We start from the raw sequence: 23,376 nt of genomic DNA on the forward strand, positions 1-23,376 counted from the left end.
TGTAAGGCGAGAAGTTACACAAAATTTGAGAACTGAAAACTAAAGTGCGGAGTTAATTTTTCTATTCGTAATCTTGCGAAGAAACAGCAAATTTGCCACCATGCAACGTGTATGGAGTCTGAATATTAAGCTGATTAATAATCTGAGCTCTTAAGAACGACCACCTAGGTTACTCAATCTGACAATAGCAAGAAAAGTCTACAGGATGAAAACTGGATAAATTTGAACCGAAGCCATATTCCAAATCTGTGATATTTAATTTTCGGTGACAAACTTTGTAGAAAATACTGCGAGATTTTATATCTTGAATTTCAATAAATCTGTATAGAATACTCAGTAGACTCATAGCATTCTTAACAGTAGCAGAGAGATGTTCAGCTGAAGTTTCAAATCCAATATCACTCAGATCTTTATGGGAATCATCAACAAGACAATACATGTAGAATTTCATTTTTCTTTAAAGAAATGCTTGAAGTGGTACAGTATTGAAGGTTAATGTTAAATTCCAGATTTCAGACTAGTCATTGAGTTTAGAAAGTTTGTTGTAGCTATATACCACCATTTGTGGAAAAAAATTCTTGTAGGCGAAACTAAGGTTCGCAAATGGTAAAGAAACTTAGGATGGAGATTATTCATATGAAGGAGAAACCGAGGTCCTAGAACGCCACCTTGCGGAACACCAGAAAGAACTGGAATAAATTTGGATGATCTGGAAGAACACATTGCTTGTGATCAGAAAGAGCCTTAACAGACAAATTGCCCATGAACAATGTTAGGTCTATTGGATAGTTGAAAAAGAAACAGATGGATCTCAACTTTATCGATGGCTTTTGAGAAATTTAAATACAGTATATTCAGTTGAGAATTATCCGAAACAATGTACGAGTAAAGAACTTGATAGATTATAAGACAGCAGGAAGCCATGCTGTGCTCAGTTCAAGTAAGGTCGGATATTTTCTAAATGAAGTAAATTTTTATCCGGATTCGGTACATATGCAAGGAAAAACTTAGAGTTTATTTTAACGTCTCTTTCAGCAGTGAGGCTATATGAGACGTGACCAACTGATTAACGTGGAGTTCGAACCACATGAGCTTCCGCCGGTAATCGAATCCGGGGCTCCCACGCCAAAGGCGCGTATGCTAACCGCTTAGCCACGAATGAGCTCTGAAATAAACTAATGTTTAAAACATTTGTATTTAAAATGCCTCCCTTAAAAAGAATTTTAAAATTAACATACCGTACACAGGCTCGTTCACAGATAACATTGACACGCTTGAAAATACGCTATTAAATACGATGGTAACTAAGTTCAAAATGCTCTATTAACATAAGGATAATTAGAATAGGGAAAGGACCCCTATAACACTGTTTGCTCCTTAGTGTTGGATTATTAAGTTCCTTTTAATTTTCAGAAGTACAAGGTCATGCCATCCTAGCAAAATATCTGTTAGACTACATTAATGTATATTACATGAAATTTCGGTAAACACCGTGTGTGTGTGTGTGTGTGTGTGTGTGTGTGTTTTTGGACTCTCCCGTTTTCTCCAACTCCCTTCATTCAACTATTTCCTTCATTTCTCATCATCTCCTCCTTTAGCCTAGCCGGCATAACCGTGGGATGTAAAACAAAGATTTCATTTTCATGATGACATTTAAGTTTACAATAGATGGAAAGTTACATTTTTTTTTAGATGGATAAATGTAAGCTTTTGATCCAGATTTGGAAAATTAGCACGAAAAAATAAACTTGTTTCGGACATTTACCCGCACAATGTTACCTTTAACCCTTTAATGTCACTGAAATTTTTTGCTTATGAGTTTTTTTTTTTTTTTTTTTTTTTTTTGTCAAGCATTCAAAGCTATTTCAAGAGCACACACTACTTATGAACTAATCAATTTCTACTCTGGCCGATTACAAGTTACACTTCTATGATACCTACCTGGGTGTATGAATTTTCTGGCTGCTGGAATTTCTAGGTTTTCGAAAGCTTCTCCTGGGTTATCTTCAGACAGAATGTCCCAATCACCCAAGCGGACAACGATGTCGGCAACAGATTTATCAACGATGCAAGATGCAGATGTTAAGATGTTCCTTTCAGTGATAAGAGCTCCGCCACAAAAGAATGAATTATTTCTGCTATCTATCAGTGCCGCCTGAAATACACACAGAAGACAAAGAATATAAACTAAATGACATGTCATTTTATGTCCCATGTGTAGTTTAATTTATCAATACCAAACATTTCTACCCTTCTTTTCATACCTCCGGAACAGTTGAGAGTTACCAAATTGCTGTAATTAGAATTATGTTGACATCTATTGAAAACCCTCTATGTGATTGGACGAGACTTCCGGAAGAAATTTTCCGCAATAATACCTTTTAAAAAATCAAATTTAGACCAATTGTAGTAACTGTCATTACTATTTATTGGAAATAATTATATCATGAGCATGACTAATATTTAACACTAAAGTACTTCGTTTGTGTATTGCTTCGCCCGTCTCAATTCAGTTATTGTCGAGACGTCCTAATTTGTAGTGTTCTTAGTTTGTAACAGTAAACAAGAAAAGTTTTGCTTTAAGTTATCGTTTGACATACAGATTTTGAAATATGTAATACTCTGACGTAGTCATTAAAAATTAATTATTTTGGTTTGGCAGCCTGCTAATTGGGTGGCATTGCAAGGTATATCAATCCCCTCCCCACCTCAATCGATATTTGCTCCGTACAGAATTTCAGAATTTTTAAAAATCTATTGGTTTAAATGTTACAAGGGCGTTTCAAGATGAAAGTTTCATCTTGTACATATATAAATCTCCAATATGGGTTGATTTTTTAAAATTCCCCTTTTGAAAGATATCAAACATGAAACAATTGACTTACTTCCCAAGCTGTTGGAGAATACAATCCAATCTTCATTTAAATCGAACAAATTTTACGGAAGTTTTAGCATCGAACACGGTTGACAGACGGGCAAATACAGATCAAGATGAACGGCAAAAACTCACTTTGATTAGAAATTGAAACTAACAGCAATATTCAAGTATGAGTGTGTACGTTTCAAGTTTTATTAAGAAAAAAAATCACAATATACTGCCTTTATGCTGAACTAGGATAATCTTTACTGTAAATTAAAATAAATCCAGTATGATTATATTATTGATATAATGTGAGACTTATAAAGGTGTTTGTCAAGGGTTATTTCACATAAGCTCGTACATATTAAAAGAATTTAAATAGTTTGAAAATTATATGCAACTACTGCCACTTTAACAATTCTACGGTAAAGGTATAGAATTCATTACCAAGTTCCATCACACGTTACGGACGGAAATTTTCCGCACAATGTATACTTCAAAATATAATTTTATCCCGTGCATGACAGGGGCGAATTAATTATCAGTGAATGATACGGGGGGGGGGGGAATACTTAAAATATTTAGAGAATTGCTGACTTGAAATATTCAGAGAAAAAAAATATGTAGTTAAAGAAAAACAATCTCAGTATGACAAATCTGATTTACTTGTGCAAATGAGAAAACTGCGAACTAATCTCGTTGTTTACAAGTGATGTCAGATATATGGCAGTGTTGTTAGAGATACTGCTTTACCATGAAATTTCTTACACTACAAGTGGTTTCAAGAAAACAAAAAAGTTGAATCAAAGTTTTGTTCGAGCAATCGTGTACATCGTATGAGTGTTTCAAATTATTTTGCGTTGAATATGGAATACTACATGTACGAGCATGTATTTAGCACTAGATCAAACACTGAAGTGAAAAAAATAAAAATGTATTAACGTTAATATATCTGTGCTATAAAGTTTCTTACAAAATTTCAATACTTTCATTAAAAAAAATCCTGTATCGGATCGAACTACTATTTCCGGAGTTTCCACTTCCGTCTTGAAATCACATCACTTCAAAATCGTATAAAATAACTTAGAAACGCATTATATTTACTAACTTATGGCACATTCTGGCAACCCTGTAAAATAGTGCAGAAAATCACCTGTTACCTTGCTCAATAGTACTAAAACAGCAGAGCTGTACAGAACAAATGCAGCAACTTGAATATGAAATGGTTGAATAGTTGAAATATTGAAAATTTTGAAACGCAACAATGAAATTTTTTTAGATTCAACACTATAAAACTGATTTCAGGGTGGCCCAGGGGAAAAATTCCTCCCCAGCGTTACGAAATTTCTCCGATGATCATATCTCCGATTGCGCAGAACTTTAGTTACATGCATTTTTACTGTATTACTTGCATCCCTTGTGTATTTGAAATTCCCCTCGGGGCATGGGCGCCCGAAGAATTTTTTTTTTGAAGGGACTCAAATCCCCGGTTGCTCTATTACGTTTTTTTTATTATTTGTATTAAGAAAACCTTAAATTTAATAGTTTACATTGTCGTGAGCCAGGGGGTTCGGGCCCCACCTTCCCCTCCCCTTCGGGTGCCCATGCCTCGGGTGGTAATCACTGCTATAAAATGTGTCTTAATTGACCTATTCGATGTTCTCACGTCCTTGTAAGGGTAAATAAGTGCTCTGAACATTAATATAGCTAGAGACAAGCATATACTACACTCACTCATCTGAGTATCAGTTTATTATAGTCTGTTTTTGATTAAGTTCAATGCTACAATGTGTAAAATACGTATGGATACCATATTGTACTGACAAGTCAAATTTTACTATACTCATTCAAACTTCACATCATCAGCTAATCAGGTGTGTTAAATATAAATCTAAATTTTCTGAAATTTAGATACTTTTTTTTTATTGCAGCAATATTTTTAAACATAAAATTACTATACCTGCCATGGAAATTCTCCAAATTGAGCATATTTTGATGAAATGGACTTTGTATTCATTTCAGGAAGGATTCCACATTTTGAAGCAGCAGTGGAATTCTGAAAAAAAAAAAAAAAAAAAAAAAAATCAGATTGTTTTTATTATCGAATCTATATTTAACGAGTTTTTACTTAATGAATATTGAATTCTGATCTCTTATAATAGTGTTATGAATTTGGTAATTGAATTTGCAATAATATTTAAATTTCTTAAACAAGAACTTAATTTAACCTCAAACAAATTACTCACCAGTTGAGTGCAGTAACTGGAAAATGAATCAGATGTTAACCCCACTTTGAAGGACTCATTGTTCGTAGTGTAGTTATTTGTCAAACAGCTGGTAGATGCTAATAATACAATTATTACTGTAGACAAGCCTGAAACGAGAAAGTTTATATTCTGTTTATGATCTATACACAGTTTCCAAGCGCACAGGAAAGTAATTTCAGAGAAAAACTCCATTCAGGTGTGATTTTTTAAAGCATTCTAGGCATAGGTGAACCTAGGTAGGGTAAGCTGTTGGGAGGAGGTAGGGAGGCAAGGGGAGGGAGTGTTCATGAATTTTCGAACACTACCTATCTCAGTGTTGCCAATAACCTCTGAAGAAAATAGGCTAGATGGCCTTCAGAAATAAGCTTGTTTACACACAAAATGGCTAGATTTTGAACTGCTAACCTATAACCCACATTGTACTTAGGTAGATTTTAAATCCTGTTTTTGTGTGTGTATAGGATTATAAGTGACTTATAGTAAAATTTTAAATGTTGAATTTTATTCACTGAAAACCAACAAGCAACATACATGGCTTTAAATTACAATAAAATTCATCAACAACTCATCTGGTTTGTGAAAGTCAACAGCTATATTATCAATTGAATTGAAATAAATCAATGACATCGCAGTTAGCAGAGGCGCTGGAACTAGACGCACCATCGTTGGATTGAATTTGTTGTGTTTGTATAGACTGCCATTGTCTCAATTTTCAGTAGCACTTCTTTCGGCAGATTATAGTTCTTACGAACACTCATTTATTCGTATACCCACATGAATCATCATGATTTTATTGAGTGTTTAAGCTAATTAGCATTGGCGTATTTAATGGGGATTCCGGGCTTAAGCCCCCAGAAGTTTTATTTACTATCTTAAAGTAAATGAAGTATCTTGCAGAGTTTTCACATTTACAGGAATAAAGTTGGCAAAGCCCCTCCTCCCCGAAACAAAATCGTAAATACAACACTGCTAGTTCGATATCTTATTTGTTTCCTTAGTAAACAAAAGTAATCTTTGTGGCTTGAAGAATCGAACAGTTTACTAAATTTGTATTAGAAAACTTTCATTCTTGCAATGAAATGCGAAAATTAAAGTGATTAAAAAGTAGCAAACTGGGCCATTACAAGAGCGACATTAAAATTCTGAATCGATATCGATAAGTATTATTAAGTAGTCGTAAATTTGTGGGTGGGGAGAGAAAAGAATGGAAAACAAGTATTTGTTGAGTAATAAAACACCCTCTGTCTAGTGAAATCAATACAATAAAATGTAATGACAAATAGGCTAATTTTTAAAGACAACTACACTATTTTCAAGATAAAGCATTTTTAGAAATAATTTAACGACTAATTAAAAAAAGCCTAAAAGAGTTTCATGAAATAAGTTACATTTAAGGCTATATATATTTCGTAGATTTATATGGCTGAAGACTCTCCAAATAGGCTAGATTTAGCCAAAAATAGCTTAAATTGGCATCACTGCTATCTCAAACTGCGATTAAGGGAATAGAGGGGTTCAAAATTTATCCTTAAAGTAGAGAATTAAATACTCACTAAACTACAATTGAATACCCATAAGTATTCCAAGGGGAAAGTGCGTTCAATATTTTGCATAAATTATTTTTCCTTTCAAAGAATGACATTTCAGCTAGTAACAGTCTAAATTATAATAGTGTAAGACTAAGTTTCTATAATATAGTGACTAGTACTGTGCATAATTACTGCCGCTGGAGGCGTTGATTGGTAAAGACTCTCAAAATTGATTTTAATTATCGATGATTTATGATATTTACATACTAAAATTTTGCGACCCACACATACACACACTATGGTATTGCGCGACACACTGGTTGTTAACCACTGTACTAATACAGGTTTATTATAAATTATCTTCTGTCTAGTCCCGAAAAATTAAGTTTTTAGAAACAATCTTCATCTGTATTAAAACTCCTATAGAGGCGGGGTTGTTACAAATTAATCTTTCCAATTAGAAACTGTCTATAATTCAAGTTCAATGCTTCATGATGATTAAAGTAGTGAGTCAATGAAAAATGGTACTCAGTTTTATTACACAAAATAGTTTCCTGCATTAGAATATTTAGTGAGCCCATTTTGTCACTTAACACCCTTCAAATATGTAGTCAGGTTCTGTTACATACATTATGGAATATCATGTTCGATCGACTGATTTAATGCCTTCTCGCAGATTTTGTATGCTGGTACTAAGCATAGCTTGACTATAATCGACAGAGTTAACACCTAACATGGGCAACCGCTCCCCGCTCACGAAAATATATACGCAATATAGCAGACCACGTATAAAATATCAGAAATACCAAACTAATATGGCAACCATGGAGATGGCCCCCCTAGAAAATTTCCTTCGAGCGCCACTAACACACAAGGAACATTGTCCAGACAACACGTACGTGTACGGCACATGTGCACTATCCATGCATAAGCCGTGCATGTGCACATGTGCATGTGTGTGGATGATGCACACATACATAACTCGTGCTTAAGCCGTACATGTGAATTTGCCTGGATGAAGCACACACAACCCGTGTATGTGCACATGTGCTTTTGCGTGCATTAAGCACATTTAAATAACCCGTGCTTAAGCCGTTGTGTGCACATGCGCATTTGCACGGCTACTGCACATGTGTATGACACGTCCATAATACCGTGCAAGTGTATACTTTCACTTTCATTCTAGTATTTAAAACATGTTAAATGTAGTTGTTTCTCCTCCAGGCGGTGTTATGGAGACTTTTCGATGAATGACAATTAAATGACGGTAAAAACTCCGTAACGTCCACTGAGCTAGGATATAAGATCAAGAGGTGGCAGCACTGTACTGATGTAACTACTGTCAGACAGTTCATAGGTTTACAAAATTATTTGTGACCGATTACAGCAGGAGATGTTGCTTTATTTGTTACTGGGCAAACCTGTCAAACATACTACCTAAAGCTTTGCTCCTTGCAAATAATAAACTCCAAAAGTAAAATTCTTAGTGACAAGAGTCACTTCTCATATACTTGGAAGGTGATGTGGTTGGTGTTATAGATGCTGCTAGAATATAAGGCACCAAATATATAAACTCTTTTTCGTTGCATCTCGAATATGCTTTGACATTTCTGCACTACGAGGGTATCACCTCTGTCCTACATGTAAATCTGGGTACTGCGTGTAAATCACCTGTGTGCTATGTGAAAATAACCTCTGTCCTACAAGTAAATTACCTGTGCACTACATGTAAACCGAATACGTCCTACGTGTCAATCACCTATGCAGTAGGTGTAAATCACTTGTGCACGATGTGTGCAGTGGGCCACAGAAATTCTTGATGTGCAAAATCCGTGAATTAGGCAACCCAACTAACGCCCGATCCAAGCTTAATTACACATGGTAGAGTAGCTAGAACAGCAGCATGAAGTATGCCCCACCTGTTAAAAGAACAAATCGTAAAGAGTGTTTTTGTGTAGGAGTGAGGAGAAACGCTGGCTGACGAAATGACAAAAGGGAGCCTTTGGATACTTGTATTCAAAGAAAACAGCACAATACCAGAAAAAAATATACGGACATCACAGGCTCCGATGAGAAGATAACAGTCAGGGGTCTTAAATAATCTTATAATTAACTCAAATGAGGGATTATAAACAAGTTAACTTACTTCAAATGGCTATACAAATATGCGTATCAAATAATACACGGATAGATTATGCGGTATATGTAGTAGGTCATTTTTTTAAAGTAAACACAAAGCCTTGCGCTGAGTTTTGAAACTTAACAGTAGTCCTACCTGCAAATCAATTAAAATATGGAACGATATCCGGGGGAAGAGCCCAGCCTCCAATGAAAATTTTGAGGGTCTAACAGGGCCTGAGCTCCTTGGTTCCGGCGCCACCAATTGATACGTAATACTACTTTGAAAGAAGAACTTATCCGATTTCATTATTCGTTAAATGACTTGAGAATGCTAAATATTTGTAAATATTAAAAATGCAAAATTCGATAACATTCAAACGAGTTGGAGAACTTATCCGTACTAAGCGTATTTCCCCTTAGGTTGCAAATATAACTGAAAGTTCCTGATTTGTATAATATTTGTGAAAATTTACACATTGAGACAATGAGAAAAGGGGAGAATGTAGTGTCAGTTAACAATTTAAAAATGCAGGAAATTAAGGGATAATATCAAATATAGAACCATTAACAGAATTAACTCTAACTAGTTTTCTCCATTTATTTTCTTTCCTTTATTTTCAGGATTACATCACTGAATTTCTCCACTGGAGATTCTTAGTTTAGCAGCATCGAACTGCAGCTTAGCCTTGTAAATGAAACAGGAAAAAATGTAAAGGAAGAGGGCGCGGATCGAATGCCGACTGGAAAATTACGAAATCTCCACGCTAACCATACACCTAAAGTGTTACTCTGGCTCGCCTAAATAAAGAGCCCTTTCTTGCCGCTCAAAACAGTAGCTTGTTTATCATCAAATAGATTGGCAAAACACAGGAATATGTAATTGAGGACTCGCAGAGCATTATATCATTGTATTCATTAAATTAACAACATTGCAGATTTTAAAAAAAAAAATATACAAAACTCCTTTATTTTGAATCAAATACTGCCCGTATACACGTAAACAGACTAAAAACGAATCAATTTACGCGTAGTAATCGTGGTTCAGTGGGCAAGGCGCTCGACCATTGCGGTGCGGGATTTTTTTTTTTTTTCCATATATGGAAACATTTCCTTAAATATAAAGTTCTGTTTTGAAGTGCTCGAAAAAATAAAATCAACTAGTTTAGTCACATTTCAAACCTCAGTCACATTTATTCACAATGTCCATCATTTATATACGAAGACTCTAAAATAAGGAAAGTTAACATTGTTTTAATGGGAACAGATTTCTGATTTGAATACCAACCTTAAACCACACTTCCAAAATGAAAATTATTTGTTCCTGATACCTACTGCAATATACAAGTATATATGTAGAGAAAGATACAGTCTGTGCGTGTGTGTGTGTGTGTGTGAGAGAGAGAGAGAGAGAGAGAGAGAGAGAGAGAGTATCTGAGAAATAAAAAATATATGCTTGTATTTTTACTTACAATGTAAAAAGTTTTTGTAATTCATAATCTGGATTTTTATCAAGTGATTTGAACGCTTGAAGCGACTTAATGTTCATAAAGCTTCTTTTTCTTAAAGCTTTTATAATTAATGTCGCAAATAGTCCGATGCTTTGTAATATGTGCCAAAGAAATTAATGCATGGTTTTAACAAGATAGTATAGTCTACCCCTTGCTTCTATTATTGGTATAAAACTAACGTTGAGTTGATGTTGAGTTTAACGTTCCTTTCAGCAGCGAGGCTATGAGATGTTTTACCTACTGATTAGCGTGGAATCCGAACCACATGAGTTCACACCAGGAATCGAACTTGATCTCTTACGTCAAAGGTGCGTACGCTAACCTCTTAGCCACGAAAGAACTCGGTATAAAAATTGAATATACATATTACCCCATATTACTTCGACAGATTTCTGTTTCATAATCAGTTAAAATAGTATTTCTGGACATCATAGCGAAAAATGTATTTCTTATTTCATGCGCTATACAAAAGATACAAAGAATAAACACAAAAACGAAACAAGGACAAGGATTCAATGTAAAATGCTTTGCCTCTCTCGAATAAATTACTCTATTACAAGTGGCTATCTCTAGCATTTCCAGTAGAACTACTAAAACTCGCTCGCCTTAACTTCCCTGTGTGCTTTAGTGGCTAACACGTGCATCTGTTCTGTACGGTGTCCCGGATTGGATTCCCGGTGGGAGAACTTTTGGAATTTTAAATGTTCTCGATGTGTCTGTGTTCGTGTCCCTGTCGTTCAAGGTTACTTGAAATAACTGTAGAACGTGTACAACCGAGTAGGAACACAAGTTATTGACAAGGGGAAAGCAGACTTTACTAAATAAACTTCCGCACTACCTTTCGCTAGGTAGGAGTGCATATTTAAAGTATCAATATTACAAACTGCAATAGCCAGAAAACCCGTCTTAAGGTTTCTGACTCTCCGCATAAATGACAGAACGCGTTAAGTTATCAAGAGGCAGAGTGAGGAATATCTATACCTTACACGCAAAAGGTCCGCTCGAGTCTGTTTTCTTGTTGTAACTAACAAAGTAGCCATTTGTAACTACAAGTAAAATATTTATTCACCATGTGTTTATAATGCATACAACAATACAAATATTCGAATCAGTTGTAACCGTAACTATATTGACAGTGGTGTACTTAGGGGATAGCTATCGGGCTCAAGCCCCTCGAAATATATTTTGTATATACAAAACTTCATTAAAATTTGTCGGCACCCAAAAGGAGAAACGTAAGTGCTAATTCATACGCGACTGTTTATTGATGTCACTAGAGATATGGTTACCACATTCGTTGTGAAAAAAAAAAAAAAAAGTTCTTGGCACTTCGTATCCATATTTGTGGACAGTCCGAATTACAAGGGATATGAGGGGGAAATCCCCTTTGGTAATGCTGGATATAAGCTACAACAGAGGCATAATTTGAGACCTTCCTTGAGGGGGCAAGAACACCAGCGACATAAGAATGTCATGTTTTGTAGTAGTATATTAATAGACAATTGATTAAAGTATATGTATTCCTCAAACTCTTGTGAGGGGGGGGGGTAATTGTCCCTCTTGCTCCCCTAAATGACGCCCTTAGCTACAACTGTTATAGTTTCCCATGCAACTGTCGTTTGAAATTACGCTCCTGGTTATAGCATACATTCAGCATTACCAAAGAGAATTTCCGCTTATCCCCTTTGTAATTCGCAAACTGTCCACTGATAAAGACACGAAGTGCCAAGAATTTTTTTTTTACACAACGACTGTGGTAACCATATTATACCTACAATATACAGTTGTGCATTTAGGATTTTTTTCGGGGAGGGGCTATGCACAAAACGTAAATAAGCACTTACATAAGCAAAGAAGGGGAACCAAAACGTTATGAAAATATCTGTTGGCAGGTCTGTGCTGTGTGGTCATAGGGTTAGCGTATTGGGCTGCGGAATCAGAGATCCTAATTTCAATTCGCGCGCAAAGTAACAATTTTGTGTGTACTTTTTTTTTAACTCAATAAGTTCATACATTTTAACTTCGATAAAAATAATGCATTTACCCGCAATTTATTAATTTGCAAGAAAATACAAATTGCAACAAAAATGGTTTGGTTTTGTTGTAAATAACCCTATGACCTTTAAACATAATACTCCTATTACTAAGTACCACTTCATAGAGGTAGTTTGCAAAAACAATTATCGAAATTTGTATTGTGTGTAACTTGAATAAAGTATTAATTGAAGCTAAAATGTATAAAATTATTATTTGGGAAAACAAAAAGAGATTGCCTTGCGCGGAAATAGAACTTAAGGCCTCTGAAGTAGGACTTCAGTACGCTAACAATCTAACCACAGACTACGATATTGATAATCTATATTTTCATAACGTTTTCTTGCTCGCTTCTTTTGTTTGTCAATTCAAGAGAGGAATATATTTTACTGGGAATTTTCTAGAGGAGGAAGACCAATTGACTTACATGTGACACTTCCCAAGTGTAACACTTCGATTTTGATAATATTTAGCAGATAGATACTACTCAAACGAATACGTGTTTTTTTACTTTCTGTGGAACAACGGTTTTATGGGACAAAAGCCCCCACCCAAAATTTTTAAAGTTGACGTTCGAAAGGCAAGAAGAAGTGGACCGAATTAAATGAAATTGTGCACAGATATTGTAGACGTAAAATGAGGTAATACGTATTTCGTATTTTAATGGAAAAAGCGGTTGGGTGGAGCATGGACTCCTCCAAATCTTTGATCACAAAATATCAAAAGTGCTAATGACAGTATGTCAGAAGTGCCTAAAGGACATGAATTGCAACGAAATTTTGTGTAGCGACAATACGCAAAAAAAAAAAAAAATAAATAAATAAATAAATAAAATAAAATAAATGTGTTTTTTAAATTTTATGCCAAGAAACTGTTTTAGGGAGCAAAAGCTCCCACCCAAAATTTTGAAAGTTGACGGCTGAAAGGCAAGACGAAGTGGACCGAAGTCAATGAAACTGTGCAGATATTGAGACCTAAAATGAGGGAATACAGTTTCGTATTTTCCTTTAAAGAAAGTTGGGCGGGGCACAGACCTAAACCGTTGATTATGAAATAGCAAAATTACATTTCTGAGGGGGCCTTGGCCCCAATACTGTTTTGGGGGTTAAGACCCCTCTGAAAAGGAAATTTTACCGTAGTAGCGCAGCAAGGAGTGGACCGAAGCAAATGAAATTGTAGGTATTGTATATGTTAAATAAGGCCTGTCGTGTTTTCCAAGTGTCCGCATCCGATTTGCTTCAAATTTTGCACATCAACAGTAAATAGAAAATAAATCGACACGTCTTTCTGTTTATGCGGAAAAACATTGTAAGGGTTAAAGGCGCCTCTCGAAATACTACAAAATACGCTATATTGTGTGCTTACTGTTGATATGCCAAATTTGAAGAAGTCAGATGGGGACACTCGAACACGAAAGACCTTATTTTACATACATAATATCTACACACAATTTCATTCGCTTCGGTCCACTCTTTCCGCCACCTAACCCTTCGGTCCATTCAACAATTTATTATTATTATTATTATTATTATTATTATTATTATTATTATTATTATTATTATTATTATTTTCAGGAAAATTCGAATCACGTATTCCCTCTTCTGTCTACAATATCTGTACACAATTTCATGCACTTCGGTCCTCTTCTTACCTTTCGGACGTCAACTTTCAAAATTTTGGGTGGGGGTTTTTGTCCCCTAAAACAGTTGTTTTACAGGAGTAAAAAAGCACGTACTCGTTTATGTGTAGTATCTAGCTGCTAAATTGTATGAAAATCGGAGTGTTACACTTGGGAAGTGTTACATGTAAGTCAATTGGTCTTCCTCCTCTAGAAAATTCCCAGTAAAATATCTTCCTCTATAATAAACCATATGCGCTTTCACATTCAGAAACTGGATTTACTTTCAGATTCAAGCTCAGATGTCTCGCACCAAAGACTAGGATGCTAATAATTAAACAAAATCATTCGACATATTTGCTCCTTGGCATTATACTTGCTTTGAAACTTCTACACCTGTATATCCTTTTATTCCAACACATTAGAAAAAATTTTAAAGATCCATTCCCGAAGCCCGATTTAAACCAACAACAATCATAACGTGTGTTCTTTATCCGAAATCTTGTATCGGTACGGTTATATCACGATAAGAGTTGACTTTATTTTGAGTTTAACGTCCCTTTCACCAGGGGCCTATTCATAAGTAAAAAAATTAGAAAACCTGACTGTCACTGGTTGTTAGTATTGCGATTTAAATCCATATTAGGAAGTAGGAATTTTGTATTTGGAAACATTTTGTAAATTGACAAAATTATGAATTACACTTGCAACTTTTTATGGAAAACACAAGCATTCTATGTATGTGTATGTCTTCATAGTCCCGGAACGATCAATTATCTTGCGAAATATACAGATCAGGAAAATAATATACAGATCCAATGACACCAAACGCAACCCCCATCCCTACCTCCTTTGGGGAGTAACTTCAAAATTTAAGGGTAGTAACTAAAATTTTAAATGTGAACCCACATTTCTTATTGCACATTTGGATTCTGCAGAAAAAAAAAATATGATTTGACCCAGAATGAAGACAGGCCCTTCACGGATGGCACTTGAATCGACACCCAAAAAAGCGAGCAAGAAAACGTTATGAAAATATCCATTATCAGTCCCATAGTCTGGTCAGACGGTTAGCGTACTGGGGTCCCGCTCCAGAGGTCTTGAGTTCTATTCCCCCGCAAGGCAATCTGTTTTCCAAATAAATATTTTATATATTTTTGCTTCAATTAATACTTTATTCAAGTTAAACACAATACAAATTTCGATAACTGTTTCGCAAACAAGCTTTATGAAGTGGTACTTAGTAATAGGGTTAATATGATTAGAGGTCATAGGGTTATTTACAACAAAACAACCATTTTTGTTGCAATTTGTAATTCTTTCAAATTAATAAATTACTGATAAATACATTATTTTTATCGAAGTTAAAATGTATGAAATTATTTCAGTAAAGAAAATACACACAAAATTGTTACTTTGCACGCGAATTGAAATTAATATCTCTGATTCCGTAGGCCAATACGCTAACCGTATGCACAACACATGAATTAGCACTTACGTTTTTCCTTTTGCGTGCCGACAAATTTTAATGAAGTTTTGTATATACAAAATATATTTCGAGGGGCTTGAGCCCGATAGCTATCCCCTAAGTACACCACTGTCAATATAGTTACGGTTACAACTGATTCGAATATTTGTATTGTTGTATGCATTATAAACACATGGTGAATAAATATTTTACTTGTAGTTACAAATGGCTACTTTGTTAGTTACAACAAGAAAACAGACTCGAGCGGACCTTTTGCGTGTAAGGTATAGATATTCCTCACTCTGCCTCTTGATAACTTAACGCGTTCTGTCATTTATGCGGAGAGTCAGAAACCTTAAGACGGGTTTTCTGGCTATTGCAGTTTGTAATATTGATACTTTAAATATGCACTCCTACCTAGCGAAAGGTAGTGCGGAAGTTTATTTAGTAAAGTCTGCTTTCCCCTTGTCAATAACTTGTGTTCCTACTCGGTTGTACACGTTCTACAGTTATTTCAAGTAACCTTGAACGACAGGGACACGAACACAGACACATCGAGAACATTTAAAATTCCAAAAGTTCTCCCACCGGGAATCCAATCCGGGACACCGTACAGAACAGATGCACGTGTTAGCCACTAAAGCACACAGGGAAGTTAAGGCGAGCGAGTTTTAGTAGTTCTACTGGAAATGCTAGAGATAGCCACTTGTAATAGAGTAATTTATTCGAGAGAGGCAAAGCATTTTACACTGAATCCTTGTCTTTTGTGTTTATTCTTTGTATCTTTCGTATAGCGTATGAAATAAGAAATACATTTTTCGCTATGATGTCCAGAAATACTATTTTAACTGATTATGAAACAGAAATCTGTCGAAGTAATATGGGGTAATATGTATATTCAATTTTTATACCGAGTTCTTTCGTGGCTAAGAGGTTAGCGTACGCACCTTTGACGTAAGAGATCAAGTTCGATTCCTGGTGTGAACTCATGTGGTTCGGATTCCACGCTAATCAGTAGGTAAAACATCTCATAGCCTCGCTGCTGAAAGGAACGTTAAACTCAACATCAACTCAACGTTAGTTTTATACCAATAATAGAAGCAAGGGGTAGACTATACTATCTTGTTAAAACCATGCATTAATTTCTTTGGCACATATTACAAAGCATCGGACTATTTGCGACATTAATTATAAAAGCTTTAAGAAAAAGAAGCTTTATGAACATTAAGTCGCTTCAAGCGTTCAAATCACTTTATAAAAATCCAGATTATGAATTACAAAAACTTTTTACATTGTAAGTAAAAATACAAGCACATATTTTTTATTTCTCAGATTCTCTCTCTCTCTCTCTCTCTCTCGCGCACGCACACACACACACACACACACACACACACACACACACACACACACACAGTATCTCTCTACATATATACTTGAATATTGCAGTAGGTATCAGGAACATAAATAATTTTCATTTTGGAAGTGTGGTTTAAGGTTGGTATTCAAATCAGAAATTGTTCCCATTAAAATAATGTTAACTTTCCTTATTTTAGAGTCTTCGTATATAAATGATGGACATTGTGAATAAATGTGACTGAGGTTTGAAATGTGACTAAACTAGTTGATTTTATTTTTTCGAGCACTTCAAAACAGAACTTTATATTTAAGGAAATGTTTCCATATATTGAAAAAAAAAAAAAAAAACCCGCACCGCAATGGTCGAGCGCCTTGCCCACTGAACCACGATTACTACGCGTAAATTGATTCGTTTTTAGTCTGTTTACGTGTATACGGGCAGTATTTGATTCAAAATAAAGGAGTTTTGTATTTTTTTTTTTTAATCTGCAATTTTGATAATTTAGTGAATACAATGATATAATGCTCTGCGAGTCCGGAACCAAGGAGCTCAGGCCCTGTTAGACCCCCAAAATTTTCATTGGAGGCTGGGCTCTTCCCCCGAATGATCGTTCCATATTTCAATTGATTTGAAGGTAGGACTATTGTTAATAGTTTCAAAACTCAGCGCAAAGTTTTGCGTTTACTTAAAAAATGACCTACTACATATACCGCATAATCTATTCGTATATTATTTGATACTTATATGTATAATTATTTGTAGTAAGTTAACTTGTTTATAATCCCTCATTTGAGTTAATTATAAGATTATTTAAGTCCCCTGACTTATCTTCTCATCGGAGCCTGTGATGTCCGTATATTTTTTTCTGGTATTGTGCTGTTTACTGTGTGTACAAATATCCAAAGACTGCCTTTTGTCATTTCGTCAGCCAGAGTTTCTCACTTCTGCACAAAAGCTCTTTACGATTTGTTCTTTTTACAGTTGGGGGCAACTTCATGCTGCTGCTCTAGAAACTACCAGGCGTAATTAATCTTGGAGCAGGCGTCAATTGGGTTGCCTATTTCACGGACTTTGTACATCAAGAATTTGTGTCCCACTGTACATGCACATTGCACGTGTACTCTGCACGTGAAGATGTTGAATAGGACCTGTGACGCATAAGTGCATCATATATAAAGGCGTGCATTTATACAGGTGAGACATATTGTATCCGTGTAATTGTACATGTACTATACGGATACTGTATGTGCATTGTGCTGTCTGGGTGAGAAAAAGGAAGGAAAACATGAAATGAAATCTTTCGTTTTACGTCCCACAGTTATGCCGGCTACGCTAAAGGAGACTATGATGAGAAATGAAATGGTGGAAGAAAGTGAGAGAACCCAGAGAAAATCCACAAACACGGTGTTTGCCCGCCTCTTGGCGCGAACTGAGATCGAACCAGAGATCCCAAGCACCAAAGGTGAACGCTCTACCACTGAGCCACCGCGGCCCCGAGATCAAGGAAGGCATCCAGTACCGGTACGACCATCTAATAGCCTCTTGGGTAAAGAGAGAAGATGCCAGTCAAATCACTAAAATTTAATCATTGTTCAGCGGGGTGCTTCAATTATATCGAAACAGTTGTTCTGCCGGTGTAGTTGCTAGCGCGTGCCGCTTTGGAACATGTGGTCCCGAGTTTAATTCCCGATGAGAGAACAAATTTGAATGCATTATGGTGGTTCCAATTTCATATTAAATTTAGTTTCGTATTACCTTGATGCTGCAAAGACGCTAAACGTCAAGCTTCAGGTAAAATTTCCTTTTTCCTTACTTTTCGTTGTTGATCAACTTTTATTTTATTTTTTATTTTTCAGAGATTCGAATTATGAATTCATAACGAGAATAAATCTCAAAGATTAAAAACTAACTATTTAGTCATGTCGGAACACATTATTTTAGTTGTAAATAGTCGTTCTGGACGTGAAATTCTATAGTTGAATCAAAATTTTAAAGATTTTGTGTTTTAAAATTTGGATTCAACTAGAATTTCAATTAACAGTACTTCCAACCCAGCAAAGTTATGCTCTTTCAAATGACAGTATGTAGCTTTAGTAAGTTTGAAATCTACATATTAAATGAAAACTTACAATACCTCAATTATTCAGTTTTACGAACTAAGAACACTACAGTATCTGAAAAATTGAAAATTAAAATTAAAATTTTAAGAACCTCTATAAAAGTAATAACGCAAATGAGACTTGAGGGGCAATGCACTATGTTATATTGGGTTAGCAACACTGTTCATATAGTAGTATTACAGAATGTCAGTACACCTCTATTTGTATACTACGAAATTTCAGTTTTTTTTTAATCTATTCGTTTAAAAAAAGGGATGCAAATAAGCAACAAAATTTTACTCGCCCAAGAAAAAAGCCACTAGCCCACATCCCACAATAGAAATCATTTACTTATCTTTTATATGATATTAAATACTCGCCCGCACCGATGAACCACTCGCCCGGGGGGAGTGGTTATTTGCATCCCTGGTTTAAAAGTTACAATGGACTATCTAGTATTCCACGAGATAGAGCCGAAAAATAAGACTGTCTCGTCTCGTAAGTGTTCTAGAAGTTTAGTTTTGTTTCTCGAATAATATATACTACTACTACTACTACTACTACTAATAATAATAATAATAATAATAATAATAATAATAATATAATTCTCATGTCTCGAAAAATACTTTTCTTGTTTGGAAAATTTCTAGTCTCGCTTCGAACATTTATGCCCTGAGGTTTTAGTTTAATTTTATTTAAAACTTATCAGAAACGAAAAGAAATATTTAATGTCCCACGATTATGCACCGAGGTGAAGGCTATGACAGTGATAAATGAATGAAATGGTGGAATGAAGTGGGAGGAAACAGAACCCCGAGAAAACCCTATCACACTGTGTTTGTCCAACACAAAGCTTATTTGACGCGAGCTGGCATCGAATCAGAGATCCCACGTACCAGAGATAAACGCTGTACCACTGAGCCCCTGCGGCTCCTAGAAGCTATCAGAATCCTTCCGCGCCACGAAAGGCCCACGAAGTAACGACAGTTAAACCATATTTATTATTTAGTATGTTGCGCAATTATTTGAGTATATATTTGAACGTTAATAAATGCTCTTCATTGTGTTCGCACAATAACTATCATATCTTAGTTAATATAATAATAATAATAATAATAATAATAATAATAATAATGTAACGTTAAACAGTATTAGGTAAATTTTGAGTGAACTAGTATATTGCGCAAGAGAGACTCAAGATTTCTCGTAGTCTAATCTCGAAAACTAAACTCAATTTTAATGTTTGTCTTATCGAATTTAGAAATTTATTCTTAGTCTCGATTTTCGTCCCACGGGCAACACTAGGCGTATGAAGATAATTCTTCTGACTCTATATAGCAGAATGAGAAATGAAAGTATGAGTAATTGAAATTTTGGTTGGTTCGTTCATTTAGGGTATTGCGTCCCATTCAGCAGCGAAGCTATAAGATACATGGATCTGCAGCTTACCGTGGAATCCAAACATGAGCTCCCGTCGGGAACCTAATCCGTCTCTCCCGCACCAACTGAATTTTTAGAATAGTACTTTATGTATCAAGATATGTTGTACGATAAAACTTCACGTATTCTTTGGTCGAGCTTGATATTCTGAGTCCTATCAAGGGCGCCCACTGGATTTTTCCAAAGGGAAGGGGGGATTAGGGATTTAGATTTCTGAGCTTTCGGCATCTAAGGCCATTTAGTCCGTCACCATTTGAGGGATGACGTCCCTCGGCGAGCACACAATCCGGGGAAGAGAAGGAAGAAAGGATTAGGGAAGGAAGGAAGCGGCCTGGGTTAGGTACCACCCCGGCATTTGCCTGGTGTGAATGAGGAAAACTCAGAAAAACCTCATTCAGGGTGGCTGGCCTGAAAAAGCGTGTTACACTTTTTCGTCCGAGTGACCCACCGGAAATTAACCCGGGACAGCTGGAAGGGAGGGAGAAAAACAAGAACAATCGCGAATTAACACTCCCTTTGAAACACGTGTGCACATAATACATCATATAAAGGAATTATTTACGGTCATACCTTCAATAACTACAGTGAATAAAATATAGTATAAGCATTTAATATCAATGTGTTAAGTACTATAGCATGACAGCAAAGCAGAATGTTTTGACATTTATCTACAAGAATTGAACATCCTTCGAAAATCCAGGGAGAAAATACTCTCCCTTGTTCCCAGTGCGGTCGGCCCTATGTTCTACCATTCAGCTGTTGTGCCAACTTATCAGAAGAGTAACACATTAGAATATATTCTTCTATCAACAAATTTACACAGTAGAAGTTGAAGTTTGGGAAACTTGGAAGAAACATTACCAGACCCGACTGTGATGAGAAAGAGGTAATTGTGGAATGAAGTGGGACGAAATGGGAGAACCTAGAGAAAATCCACGCACATGGTGTTTGTCTACCACAAAGTCTTTTGGTGCGAGCTGGGATCGAACCATGGACGCCGCTCACCAGAGGTGAACGCCCTACCACTGAGCCACCACTGCTCCTCCTACTGTCTTTAAATGGTATTCAAACTTTTATTCAGAATTTTGGTTTAGGATTTAGAGCCCACTCCTATGATCAAATCCTGGACCGGGCTAATGAAGTATGCACACTAGCCATTTAGCAATGAAATAGCACAGATTGCAGCTTTATTCTCATCCCTCTTTTAGTAAAATAAAATTCCATAAACTGCAAATAATTAAGCATAAATTGAGATCGGTGCCATTAATAAATTGATTAATATCTAACTACGTCATTTGTTAATAACATGACTATGTAGGACGAGACCTACAGTTTCAAGTGGAATCTCAATCCCTAATAGGTTCAAGGCGGAATCAATCCCAATATTTCGTGCACCAAAGGGACACGCGTTATCCACTTGTTCAGTGAGAGGAGTGTTACTTCTATTACAATGCAGTAATCTTCTCTGGTAAAAGATGACTGAGTCCTTGACCTCAGAATTCGGAATCCTTTAAAATTGGGAGAAACTCCCCTACTTAATACTTTTTAAAATAAAATTTCCTTTCACTAGTAACCTATTGGGTCCACAGTTTTAATAATTATGCATATTCAAATATGAAAATTCAAGACATATGACATCCAAATATGTCAAAGCATTCTAATGTGAAGGTATCCTTCCTCCATTCCTTCCCCCTACCCCCTTAAACACACCTACTGTAAGGATTCTGATACCCTGCTCGAGTTGTTTAATCCATAATAAGTAAGCCTGATTTTACTATATGGGTAACGTAAATTCAAAACATTTTGATCAAAATATAGTCTCTTTGTATTTTTCTCGTGCTGAATTTGCCCCCTAACGTCACAAACTGTCAACATGTCTGTATTTGCTCAAATGAAGTTTGTTAACCAAGGCACACTAACAAGGCAAATAATGTGGCAACTTATACCATATAACTAACAAAATTGATCGTCATCACTAGTAATTTGGTCATTTGTTTACGTTGATCATACTTTTGTGGAATCCGTAAATAAGGTATATACTCGTGGTTTTATCATAAAGGAACTACCTGTGATTTTATTGCTGTGTAAGTTGGTCACTGTGAGTTGCAAAGTTTCCCTCAAGAGTGACCAACTAAGACTAGGTCTACTGTAACCCCATTTAACTTTTCTTCATTCATTTTAGCAAACGTTTTCAATATTGAAGCTATTTGAGACGCTGATGCACGACTTACCGTGGATTCTGAACCCTAGATACTACTCCCGCCGTAAAACATAAATTTTTGAATGCATGACTATAAAATATTGATATCATGCACAGCTATTCCTTTATAAATCAGGAAATTCTTTCAATAAATATATATTAACCTATTCAACACGTTATTGTATTACACAGTATTGTCTCTATCACATTTCTTACCTTCCAATAGACGAACCATGCTTCTGAACTCGAGAAAGCAACCTAGATGTTTCCTTCTTTACTACTTCGACTCCAACGACGTCAGGCTCAGAAATAACAGTGAAAGAAAAGATTGGACTTTTCTTGTCACGTGACCTGAGCAACATTTGTCATGAGTAAACAACTAAAAATATGTTTGTTCTGTTTCAGTCTAAAGTTGAAACAACTTTCAAGGACATTTCTAAATTCATACTTGCTTCGCTTCGTATCGTGGCACACAATTTAAAATATAACAGAAATTTTCTACCAAGAATGATCAATTTCATGGATTTACAAGTGCGTTCGACTCCAAATATTATGAAAAGAAAAAGCCAGACAATAACATAATAATAACAATAATAATCATTTGTACTTCTTATTTTACTTGAAATCTTTAAGTTATAATTGTAGTTTAATGAAATTACAAATGATACTACAGTGCATACACATTAGAGAGAGAGAAATTGAGAAAGTGCAGAACGTGTTTTCCTTATATTCTTCTTTTTAAAGTCTACGATTAATTTTAAAAGATTGAGATTGTACGTCGCCTTCTAAAAATATACGAGTATTCCTGAAAACACTTTAACAGTGTCTTCACAATGTCTTAGTAAAAGAAGGTAAAAGAAATAAAGGTATGAATA

The 23,376-nt window shown here is 35.5% G+C and overlaps 1 protein-coding gene across 2 annotated transcripts in view; it reads right to left on the bottom strand.

Moving 5' to 3' along the window:
• The window catches only part of LOC145686172 (uncharacterized), a 34,995-nt gene extending 12,124 nt beyond the window's left edge, over window positions 1–22,871 (bottom strand). For both annotated transcript variants that reach the window (XM_081759190.1, XM_081759189.1), the window contains exons 1-4: window positions 22,718–22,871; window positions 5,107–5,234; window positions 4,821–4,916; window positions 1,942–2,155 (exon numbers count right to left, since the gene is read on the bottom strand). In XM_081759190.1, coding sequence (XP_081615316.1) covers window positions 1,942–2,155; window positions 4,821–4,916; window positions 5,107–5,234; window positions 22,718–22,736 — 457 coding nt within the window. In that variant the 5' untranslated portion in view covers window positions 22,737–22,871. The remainder of the gene's footprint in view (window positions 1–1,941; window positions 2,156–4,820; window positions 4,917–5,106; window positions 5,235–22,717) is intronic.
• Window positions 22,872–23,376: the final 505 nt, after the last annotated feature.

The sequence above is a fragment of the Thermobia domestica genome, chromosome 5, assembly GCF_964235325.1.
Source record: "Thermobia domestica chromosome 5, izTheDome1.hap1.1, whole genome shotgun sequence".
Lineage (NCBI taxonomy): Eukaryota > Metazoa > Arthropoda > Insecta > Zygentoma > Lepismatidae > Thermobia > Thermobia domestica.